This window comes from Lagenorhynchus albirostris, chromosome 12 (genome assembly GCF_949774975.1).
Source record: "Lagenorhynchus albirostris chromosome 12, mLagAlb1.1, whole genome shotgun sequence".
NCBI lineage: Eukaryota > Metazoa > Chordata > Mammalia > Artiodactyla > Delphinidae > Lagenorhynchus > Lagenorhynchus albirostris.
In genome coordinates, this window is record NC_083106.1 from 50053227 (window position 1) to 50065396 (window position 12170).

General features: G+C 51.5%; 1 protein-coding gene across 1 annotated transcript in view; it reads right to left on the minus strand.

Moving 5' to 3' along the window:
• The window catches only part of FOXO3 (forkhead box O3), a 96850-nt gene extending 85382 nt beyond the window's left edge, over positions 1–11468 (minus strand). The window contains 2 exon segments of the mRNA XM_060167201.1: positions 7779–8531; positions 11339–11468. Coding sequence (XP_060023184.1) covers positions 7779–8396 — 618 coding nt within the window. The 5' untranslated portion in view covers positions 8397–8531; positions 11339–11468.
• Positions 11469–12170: the final 702 nt, after the last annotated feature.

Consider the following 12170-nt stretch of genomic DNA (forward strand, 5'->3'; position numbering starts at 1 on the left):
AATTGGACCATGGGTCTTAGAAGACCAAAGTTTCCTTTTAAAAAAGTTACCTTGGGTTTTTAAACACTCCCTCCTCCAAATTATCCTTTTCTAACAATGACATAAGCCTACACGGAAGCACTTTAGAGTTCTTTTTTTTGTTGTTTTTAACCAAGGTATTATTTTAGCTATGTGGGGGGAAAAAACCTTGAGATCAGTTTGAAGACTTGGGTACTCCCTCTGCTGGCTCTAAATTTAAAGAAAATTCTCAATGGTTTCAGGAGCCAAGTTATTAATTTCACTAGACATCCAAACACAAGGAAAAATATGATGTGGATTCTCCCACACATACACACACAGAAGTCTTCAAAGAAATAAATAAGAAATTACAAAACACATACTGAAAACTGCCAAAGGCATCTGTTGGGTTTATTACGGGTTCACTCCAGAGGAAAGCTAAGGCAGTCGCTTATCTGCGTGTGGCAGGGGCCACCTCCGACCTTGGCTTTGCCCCACAAGCACGCCACAGCTTGCCTTGCTCTAAGCTCACCTCTCCACTGCAGGCCAGGGGTGCATCTGGACACCCCGGCGTAGTGAGCCCCCAGAAGATAACCTGGCTTCTTCACCACAGACAATTATAGAAGTAGCAAATGAGTGCAGGTACCACAGGCCACCAGAGAACTTAGCCTACTTCACTCTGCAATGTTATCCCATAGTAGGGACTAACACACTCCAGAGAAAAAGCCTCAAGATTAAACCACAAAAAAAAAGGTCCAAGTGAAAATGCACACTCTTGGGTGAAAAGAAAAAGGCCCAGCTTGAAACATACTCTAATTATACATTTGTGTTTTACCAGGAAGGAGTGATACAACACAATATTCTACAGATGCTTGCTATTATACTTCTTTTTCCAACTGGGGAAACTGCAATACTGGGAAATGAAAGTTGTTCAGTCAAGAATAAAATGGTTAGATGCTGAGCCTGTCTGGGCAGTGATGCGATCAGAATTGGGATCTTCTATGATAATCACTATCTGAACCACCTATTCAGAAAACTACTTCGGAAGAGCTGCAGACTAGCCCTGGAAAGGTCCAGCTCAGACTGCTCGGTATCTCTTCTTCCTTCATATGTGACTTCTGTTTTCCAATCCATAAATAAAAAACTTCAAGTACATCTAGGATTTATACCCCCAAATGCAGAACATTATGGACAACTTAGTTTTACACCACAGCTCTGCTCCTGTAGTGGGCAAGTATGTACATTTTAGGCTGAACAATGCCATGGTGACTCTTTCTAGACAGTCATATTGATGCCGCATAAAGCGGGGTCCACACACAGAGGGAAGACTTGATTTCAACCTTCTCTTAAGGAAAAGTCATCCGAAGATCAGGTTTCCCTCAGTTTCTGTGATGGGTAGTGACTGCCACTGATGAAGTTTTCAAGGACCTCTACGCTAGAACTGCAGAAATAAGACACTACAAGAAATGCCTTAGATAGCAGAGCATCATTTCATAATTACACTACATCATATCGACACCAACGCTAGGAGGTCTGGGCCACCTTCATAGCTACAAGTATCCAAAAGATTCTACACATGACGTCACCCCACTCCTGAGTCACGTCATCCCCTTTCAATGTTACTATCCCAGAGCAAGGCTAGGCTCATGGGCTGAGGGCAAAATGATCCCAAGAGCAGATCCCAGCATCAGAAATGCTTTTGTCTGTTAGACACCTTCCTTGCTTTCAAGGCTTTTACACTGTAGTTGAGAATACACAGGAGTCACAGAAAAATGGCAAAAGGAACAGACAGGAGTCAGAGGGTGGGCAGGGTAGGGTGGGGTTGAGAGAGTAGGTTTTTCCAGAAAGGTGAGCGGAGAGTGCTGATGCAGAATGCAAAAAGAGAAACACAGCTACGGTCCTGCCAGCCAGCCTAGAGGATGGGGGAGGGGAAGCAGACGAGAGAAAATGAAGTAAGAGTTTGCAGAAATGGAGATGACTAGAACAGCTGTGAAACCACAATGGTTAGTAACAGATATTACAGAACGCTAGTGCCCTGGGTTCAGCTCACACAGACACTCTTAACTCCACCCCTGCTAGCTGTGGGTCCCTGAGGCAGTCCCTCACATGCTCCTGGCCTGTTTCCTCACTTGCAAAATGAAGTAGTTACATGATTTTTAAGACTTCGTTTAGTTCTGAATTGGAGGCAAGAAGCAATACAGATGATTCGACTACATCAAGGCTCCACATCCACTCCGAGAGGCCGGTCCTATACCACAGCCCCACGAGACAGAATTGGGGACCCCAGATTAGCCCAGGGCCACAGGCATGCTCTAATCCGGGTGGGCCTGGGAAGGCCCCAGCTTCTCCCAAACAGACCCAAACTGCAGGAGCCACATGGCAGCGGTCTTGCATCTCCAAAGCACGCTGAAGATGATCTGCAGAGAGCGAGCAGCCGGCTCCAAGCCAGATCTCAACCTCGACTTTTCTGTTTGCTGGTAACTTCTCTGCAGAGAGCCGAAGCACTAAGGAAAGTAGAAGTACAGAGGGGAAAAAAGGCAAAGAGAAGGGACAAGTCTACAGAGCACAGATTTGCATGTTTATTTTCTGTCTTCCCCCAAGAGAACACAAACTCCTATGAACTGGAACCTTATCTGCCTTGTGCTACCACTACATCCCTGGGCCGGGCAGAACGCCCTGCACACTGTATGCCGTTGATACATACTTGCTGAATGAATCAAACGGCATGAAATGCAAACGGGTAAAAAGGTTTTCTCTTTCCAATCTTTCACTCGCTTACTGTACGCCAGCTGTATCATCCACTGATACTAACCCACCTACATATGTGTCATCGCCAGCTCCTTCTATAGCAGCAAAAAGCCAAAGTGGTCTTCAGGGCTCCTCCATTTGTGATACAGGAAACGGTGAGGAGAAAAATGAGGAGTCAAAAATAGGAGCAAGTCTGTTCCTCACAGACAAGATGAATGAGCACGAAAACAAAACAAATTCCCATATTCTCTCCAGCCCAGGGAATCTGGAATCTGATCAGCAATGGGTAATTTGGGTACCTCCCCAGAAGGCACTGGCCTAGAAAGTCTTATCTTTGCATTTTTATAAAGATCCTTGGATGAATGGTATCTGCTAAACTTTTTGCAAACCAAGTAAATGACTTTTTAGTGGGACAAGGGCTTCTTCATTAATTTTCCAAATAAAAGTACCTTGCAGGTTTTAAGTAAGCATCACGAGTATTAAAAAGTTTAACTACAAGATGTTCTTCTACGGTGTCACTCTCTTAAAATAGAACCCTCCTAAAAACTCCTAAAAATAAGTCTGCATAGTTTCATTTCATTTTCGAAGAAGGAGATAAACATATCAAAACAAACAGCTTCTTTTTAAAAGAGTCTCTCTGCTACACGGGGCTCACCGATCAAAGTCTAAAAGGGCCAATTTCTTCACCTCACAGGTCGATGACACAGCTTTGAAAAAGAAGAAAAACAGTCCCCCTGGTGTACTGCTGCTGTAGAAAGAGGAAGTATGTTAGTTGAGAATCACTGACGAAGACAGTACTGCCAAAGGAAATTACAAAACAGCATTTTAGCAACAGGGGCCAAGCTGAAGACAGATGCCTCATACATGGCATGATCGTAACTGGCCCTTTACTCCAAAAGGTGACTGAGGTCAAAATTAGAGGCCAAAATGGAATTATTATGAGTCTGTCATTTTGAAATTGTTAAAAATATTTTTAAACGTCAAAGTTGCAGTTAAAATAACATTTTTTAAACACAGTATGTTGAAAAGGAACTGGGTGCGTTCATCTAAAAAGCTAGAACAGTGAGGACGTGAGCAAGCTTTATGTGGCAGGTCAGCCCTCATCTTTCAACCTTGGGAAGTATTGGTGAGAGGACACATTCTCACATGAAGGAAGACTCGGTCTCTTGAAGAACCATCCTCTGCAGCAGCAGCCGAAGTCCTCACACAGTATCTTACGTTTATGAAATTGTAGGAACCACCACAGAAACTCATGGCTGCCTAACGTGACTGTGCCCTGACCCACGGGAACCACAGATGTGTGGACGTGTGTAGGAGAATCAGTAATAAATGGGCCTTACCAGGTAAACCCTGGAGTCCTAGAGGTCTGCCTGAGACAGGTGGAAACAGATAACTCACCAGCTCAATTACAGGTGCCATGCAAGTAAGCTGAATCTGAATTAAAGGAAAGGTAACCTTTTCCCCTCTTAACCACATCTGATTATTCATTTCTACTTTCATGCCCGAAGTAAGGGAACCTGCAAGATAGCCATCACCTTTCTCCCTGGCACAGTTTGCATCCGACAAACTTCAGTTAACCAAGAGCTTCCTCCTTTTGTTAAAATGCTCTCTTTTTTGCCTCCTTTGTCACTTCATAGTTCCTAAGTACCCATCCTGATAGGCACCAGACAGCTTTCAAAACACTGTGCACTCACTCAGCCTCCATCAATCATCATCCATCTTCCGATGTTGAAACAATAACCAAGATTTTTTAGATTGAGAGGCAAATATGCTTTTCAGGAAAACAACTTCTAATTACATAAGACTACTCAGTATTTAATAAATAACCTTTAAAAAGGATCAATTTAAAGAGAAAAACAGTGTGAAAAATCTCTAGAACCACGGCTACTAACTACCTCCGTACTAACTAGCTGTGTGACCTTAGAAAAGTCGTTAACTTGAAGAATCAAGTTCTTCACCTATAAAATAAGGGGGTTGAAGGAGATCTGCAAACCTCATCCTGGCTGTACATTAACATCACCTGAGAAACTTCAAAATAAAAATAAAACAACCCCACCAACCAATGCCCACACATCAGCCCAGTTAAATCAGGTTCTCTGGGCACCGGTATTTTTTAAAAGCTCCCAGGTAATTCTAACATGCAACCAGGATTTTGAGCCACTGGTCTCAATTCTGATCGCTAAGGCCTCTTTTCTAATTCAGTCTACGATCTTAAGAGTGATAATTCTGGATAAAAGATCCCATAATACAATAGCCCAAAAAGCTACAAAAGAAGTAAGGCCTAGACCCTGCATATTATGCCTATGTGCACACATGACTAGGAGAGGTTAACCTGAATTCTAGACATTTTTAGAAGTTAGAAACCTGCATGCATAACTCAGAATGAAAGTAGTGTGGTTTAAATGCACATGCATGCTTCCAAAATGAATAATCATGATAGAAATCAACTCCTGAAACTCGGATGCATGGAAATGGGTCACAATTAGCTCCTGACTTCTCCCTTGTCCCTCTTCTTCCACCCCCCACTAAACCACAAGCACAAAAAAGCTTGGCTATTAGTCATAATCGGAATGTGAAACCAGCAGCCCCAGTTTCAAAGGGCATTCTCCATCATCAAAGATTTGGAAGTTCCTGCATGGCTGCATCTTTTGATAAAGGTCATCTTACAAAAATTCTTCAACTAAATTATATCCCTATAGTCTTCAAGGATTAGTTTTTGTGTGATACTCCGAAACAGAATTGGTGTAAAATTTTCAAGTAAAAATACTCATAGAATATGTGCCCTGTATTAAACATATTAGGGCTGGGCAGTTTCAATTCACAATATTTAATAGAATTTTAGTTAAAGAAAGATGAGATAACAGAGAAGGAAAAAAGAAACCATGAGACCAAAAATAGGACAGAAAACCACAAAGTTTATGACTAGGTCCAAAATCTCTATTGCAAATCTTGCAAGCTACATGAAAACATAATTAATCCAGTCTCAACTCATGGCTACTTTTGGTAATACCACTTTCTCACATAAATCTTAAATTCAGATACTATAAAAAATTCAAATACTATAAACTGGTATTATCTTCAACTATAAACACAATGCAAGAAACATTATTTGTGGAGTTTAAATTACTTTCATAATCTTAAAAATAATAAGAAAGGTAAAAACCCTTCCTATGTTAAGTTTTAAACTAACTTAAAGCTAACTTTTAACTAACAGATTTTCTGCCAAATTCAAAATATGCAGAACTAAATTTCAAGTGTGAGAAATTTGGAAAATATCCCACCACCCCCCAAAATCCATCTTCTTAGATCCCATAAATTCACCCTTTCCTAACACTGAACCTTGAGATTAACCCTCACCATCCACTTGGAAACTCAATTTTTAAAGGTATCACATTAGCACTGTTTTGAAACAGAACTCTCATCTGTTTCATAAATATCTCTCATATCACACAACTCATATCCCTTGGCAAAGCAATAAAATTAAATCAAATGTAAGATTCATAATATCAGCATTTGTTCAAGGATGAGCTACATCTGTGGAATAATATCAAAGCACACATTTTGCTTTTAAAGTATCTAAACAAGCCCTTCCCAATACTAGCCATAAAAATAATTTTTAAAGGCACTTTGCAAGATTTTTTTAAAGCAAATTAAAAGTTAATAACACTAAATTCTTTAGCTTTTTCGTACACTGAGTCTTCTACAGTGTTTCAGTTCTCCGCCTAAGGTCAAGTTATTCTTATTTTACACACCCACTGGAACCCAGGAAGTACAGGGCTCCCCAAAGACAACGAAGGAAAGGACAGAAGGAGAAAGCAACTACCTCTTTAATTAAAATAAAATTTAAAAAAAGCTAACTTGTTAATAGAAGCAACTGACAAACGATATATGTATCTCCAACTGCACAAGGCACAGGGCTCTCTTTTGCCTGGTACACATTCATATCTTAGCAGACGGGACCAGGAAGATGAGGTGCAAGAGCAAAGCAGCTGGGTATCAGCAGCCCCGCAGGGGGACAGGAGTTAATCTCTTTGGATGCCCAACTGCAGGAAGTCATTACATCATAGGCCTTTCCACACCTCTCTCCCTACCACGTGTCCAGTGCCCCAAGAGGCAGAAAAGGAGCAGTAGAGAGCCTCTCTTCGGGTTCACTTATAATAATAGGTAGAAGCCATTACAGTCCAGCCCTGCCAGCAAACCTCCCTCCCAAAGGCTTAAGTAAAGCGCCAGGCCCCGGTCCTCCACACCTGGATCCCCTGCCTCAGACAGGGCCAGAGTCCAGGCCTCAGAGGGGAAGCAGCAGGTGCAGCTAGTCCCTGTCGAGGTGGCAGGGCTGGCCCGTTCCAGGTCCCAAATCATCTCAGAGGCTACTCCGAGGCAGGTTTGCTGTTGAGACATCTCTGAGGAATAAAGGTGTCAACACAGGCAAGGAAAGAGAACCGGCCAAGAAAAGGTTTACAACCACTGCTTTTTGTCATGGGATCGATGTGCCTGTGGGAATTAATTAACACCCACAACCCCGAAACTTGGACACAAGGGTTCTCATCCAGCTAGTCACAACACACCACGCTCCTGCGACCTACTGGAAACCACACATCCAACCTCACCTCCGGGCACCGATTCCCAAACACGTCCCCTCACTCCACCCGCAGCGGCCTCGCGTGCACCCACTACCGGGAAATCGACTCCAAAGTTGGCCGAGGACCTACCTCCTCTGCGATGACCCAGGAATCCGGCAAATGCACTCCTGTTCGTCTGTCCTTCCCTCGCCAGCGTCCCTCGCGCCCTCTCCTCACCTGGCCATGCCCGAGGCTTCCCCAGGAGCCTCCTCTCCCCCTCCCGCCGCCTGCGCAGCCATCCCCAGGTTCCCCTCCTCCCGGGTCACACAGAACCCCCAAAGCCTCACAGCGGAGGCTCTCCCTGCCAACCCCTTTCCCCGGCGCCCGCAGGCGCGCTCCGACGAATCGAAGGCACATCTCGCAATGCGCAGGAGGCCCGGCGGGTCTGGCCGCCCGCCCCAGGTGAGTACGCACCTTCCAGCCGGCAGAGCTGTTGCTGTCGCCCTTATCCTTGAAGTAGGGCACGCAGCGCACCATCCACTCGTAGATCTGGGACAGAGTGAGACGTTTGTCCGGGGAGCTCTCGATGGCGCGAGTGATCAGGTCAGCGTATGACAGGTTCCCCCAGGCGTTCCGTCGCGACGAGCATTTCCTCGGCTGCCCGGAGCCCCCAGCCGCCCCCGGCTGCGGCGGTGGCAGTGTCTGCTGAGGCTGCAGCGGCGTCTGCGTCCCCCCGCTCAGCGCGCCCGCCGCGGGGGCTGGCCCGGACCCGGGGTCCTGCCCTCCCGGAGCTAGCAGCCGAGCCGAGTCCTCCAGGAGCAGCCCTGAGCCCAGCGGGCCGCCCGCGCCGCCGCCGATCGCCATGGCCGAGCCGGCCCTACCGCCGCCGTCCTCGTCGTCTTCATCGTCCTCCTCCTCGGGGATCATGGAGTCAGCGGCCGCCTCCCCCGAGGGCTTGGCCGGGCTCCCCTGGAGCTCCGGCCTCTGCAGGGGCCACGTACAGGAGCGCGGCCGGCTTTGGGGCTCGAACTCCGGGTCCAGCTCCACTTCGAGCGGAGAGAGCGGGGCCGGGGAGGCCGGCGCCTCTGCCATCTTCGCCGCCCGCCCGCCCGCGGCTCGGGCTCTCGCGCTCTCCTCTCGCGCCGGGGCGGGGTGCGGCGGGGGAGGGACGGGGGCGCCGCGAAGACTCGGGCTCCCGGGCGCCGCCGTCGCCGCTACTGCCGCCGCCTGGGGAAGCACGAGAGAAGAGAGAAGGAGAGTTGGTTATCCCGGGCTGCAGCCCAGTCCTCGCCCGCCGCCGCCGCGGCCACCGCTTCCCGATCGCACCGCGCCCGCCTCCCAGGAACAGGCAGACCTGGAGACGTGCGTCCCGCGGACCTGGCGCAGCAGACGCGGCCCCCCTACCAGGCCGCTGGGGAGACTGGAGCGAATGGACGGGCTCTCACGGGGCACTCCCCACTCCCCCCGCCGCCGCCGCGGAAGCTGCAGGTCTCTCCTGGGCTAGGTGGCGGGGCGGGGAAGAAGGGGGAGGGGCGGGGAAGAAGGGGGAGGGGCGCGGGCCGCGCCTTTAAAGCGGGCAGCAGCCCGAGCGGGCGCAGCCCAGCCGTGGTCAGAGCCCGAGTCTGGGCGGGCGTGCGTTTGTTTATGTTTCGCTCCAGCCCGCTCAAGTGCTTCCCGCGGCGACGCCGCCAAAGTCTGTGGCGTCTTCGGCTCTTCTCCCAGTCCCTGGCCCTGCCGCCTCCGCGCCCCCCTGCCACCCCCCCTCCTAACGGAGGGCCCAAGCCCGGGGAAGGCGCGGGCAGCTCCCTTCTCCCCTCTTCGCCCGCGGGCTGAGAGGGTGAACGTGGGTCCGAGAGCAAACGGGCTCTTGTCACTTCCAGAAAAAAAGGAAAGAGAGAAGAAGGGGGGCAAGCAGCTCAGCGGGTATTTGCAAAGGGTCGAGCCGAGCAGCAACGGCCACTTTGGGGGTTTGTGTGGTTTATTTTCCCGCGGGCGTCGTGTACTCCACCCCCTTCCCTGTAAGAGCGAGAGGAGGGGGCAAGTCGGAACGTCAATCTTCCAACAGGTCGGGAAGCACCAAGTCTCCCGGGCCGCCAGAAAACCCGGACCAGCACGTTCATCACCTCCTGGCTCCCGCTGCTGCCATCTTGACAGTTTCCCCCTTCACTCAAGTCCTTTAAAAACACTAGCGGGAGAGAAGAGCGGCGCGCACACCGAGTCACGGGGAGGGAAAAGGGAAGCGCCTGGCCCAGCTCAGAAGCAGATCCGGAGTCACCGGGAAGGCGGCCGACCCGCTGCACAGCTCCGGCGCCTACCTGGGTTCCTTCTCTTCAGGAACGAGGGGGGAGGACTCACAATCCCGCGCGGGGCCGGGGCAGGGCGAGGAGGGGGCGCGCAACCTCGGCCAAGAAGAGGCGCTCCAGCAGCCGCCGCAGCCCGCCTGAAGAACCGCCTGTCAGCCTGCGCGCTGCTGCCTTCCACATTCCTCCTCCTCCCTTCCACGAGCAGGGCGGCCGCGGCAGCAGCACAAAGTTATAGACACACGCAGGGTGCCTCAACCTAAGCTGACGGCGGGCGGGCGGGTCCCCGCCCAGGGGGAGGGCTGGGCGGCGGGCCCGGGTGTGCTGGTGTGCGTGTGTGTGCGCGCGTGTGTGTGTGTGCGCGCGCGCGCCTGCGCGACCCGGCCCCGCGGAGCCGCTGGCTTGGGTGTGAGGCCGCGCGCCGGGGGCCGGGACTCCGCAGGCTCCAGCAGCGGTCCCCGCCGGGCTCCTCCTCTCTCTCCCGCGAGCCTCAACGACAACAAAGCGCGGCGCTGGCCCAGGAGAAGTGGGGGGGCCGCAGAGCCCCAAACCCTCCACCAGCGCAGTCGCGTGGCCTCCCTGACTCGGAGCAGGGCGCCTGGCACCGGGGGTCCCCAGCTAGCGCGTCGCTTCGCCAGGCTCTGCGCCCGCCCTGGTGTCCGGTTCCCCATTAGAACCCGACACCCAGGTAACACCCGAGATAAGATGCTGACCGTAGATGGCAAGGGTTACCTCAGCGTGAAAATACTGGCAAGCGAAGATGTTGGTGCCCTCAGGACTTCGATAAACCGATGCCCTCAGATTTGATCAGGCACCAAGAGGTTTGCACTAACCTAGGACGCTTGACCGCAATCGTGTTTCACTTTTCGTGAATTTCACGGCAAACGAGGGGAGAAGTGTAACTCGGGAGAAAAGCAGATTATTCCACATTCCTAAATGCAAGAACAAATTCTGAACAACTATGAATGGGAAATAATGAGTCTAATTTTAAAATGACGGCGAAACACCTAATTGTGCATTTTTTACTTTTTAAAAGAAAGCTACTCCTTTAGGTTTAGAAAAATATCTTCACAAGTCCTTATCCTACGATCAGTACCCAAAGTCGTTCATTTGTGCACTAAGAATGCAAGACATGCGACACGCACACCAAAATTCTATCCGCTTTGGTTTATAAATATCTTTCCCCGCCCCCACCCCCCAAATCCTTCCAAGTCACTGGAAATATCTTGGAGTCCAAAGCGGACTCCGCAACAACCCTGTACACAAAAAGGTCCAACCCAGCGTACCCAGGAATCCGCCCACCCGGCCGAATCCAGGCTCCGGGCTTTGCGTAGGACCCGTCACTCAAGTGACGCGAGGCCCCGCCCCTGCACCAAGCTAGTTCGACGCGTACAAACAGATGATGTCATTGTATCCACAAGCGCGTGACCCGGGATCTCTGCGCCGCGTCGCCATTCGCTGCGCCGCTTACTCGTCAAGCCGCGCCGCTTACTCGTCAAGCCACACCGCGCGCTGACTGGCCGCGGCCACCCGTCACCAGGCCCCAGACGCCCCTCTCCGCCCCCCGCCTCCGCCCCCCAACAAATAATAAACAATCGAGTAAAATTCGAAGGAAGGAAGGAGGAGAGGATAGAGAGAGGGCGAACCAGAAGGCAATCCTCCGCACGCTGATGGGAGGGAGAGTTAAAAGGAGAGGGACGTGAGAAGACCGGGGAGGGGAGGGAAGGAGCAGACCTGAGACGATGTGTCCAGCCGCGATGAGGTGGCATCAGGGGAGGAAAGTTGGAGAGCATTCTGCGGGGCACGCCTGGTAATACGGGGGGCGCTAGGGCCCGGCAGCGGCTGGTCTCGGGGCTCCTGGGCGGTGAGCGGCCCGCCGAAGGGGCGGAGACTGGGCCGCGCTAGCGCAACTCGGGCGGAGCCGGCAGACACGTGCGGGAGGAGGGCGGGCGCGCGCGCGCGGGCGCGCCTCACAGGCTCGCCCTGGGCGCGCGGCACCAGCAGCAGCGCGCGCTTGTTTACCAGCGCACGTGGGTGTTATTTTTAAACGGAATGTTGTGCTGGCAGCTCAGCGGAGTGGCGGGCGCGTGGGGCCGCCCGCGCCGGCTGGGGGACGCGGCGGGGCCCGCGCCACGGCCTCTACGAGCGAAGCTCAGGGGCCAACAAGGCTGTCCCCACTGCGGGCACTTGTGCAGCCGGCCGCTCCGGCTGGGAGCCTGATTGCGAGTTTCGCGCGCTGTCCAAGCCCCTACCGAGACAAGTGTTCTCGCCGCGGAACGCTGCCTTTTGTAAGCTCGGCCTCGGCTCCCTTATTCACATCCCGGGAACAAAGCCACCTCTTTCTTTTCGCCCTGGAGGCCGCGCCAGGCCGGGCTCCGCGGCCACCCGTTCCGGAGTAGAGTTCACACGTTCACACACTCATTGGCACAAAATACCGTCCACGAGGTGGATTCTCATCACCCTTCGTGGTTTGTGTCCCAGCTCCCTTGCTACGAATGTCCCCGGTCCATCTGTGCCCGTCTCTTGGGCACACATCTCTGCCCACGTACATCTGCCTTTCTACTTC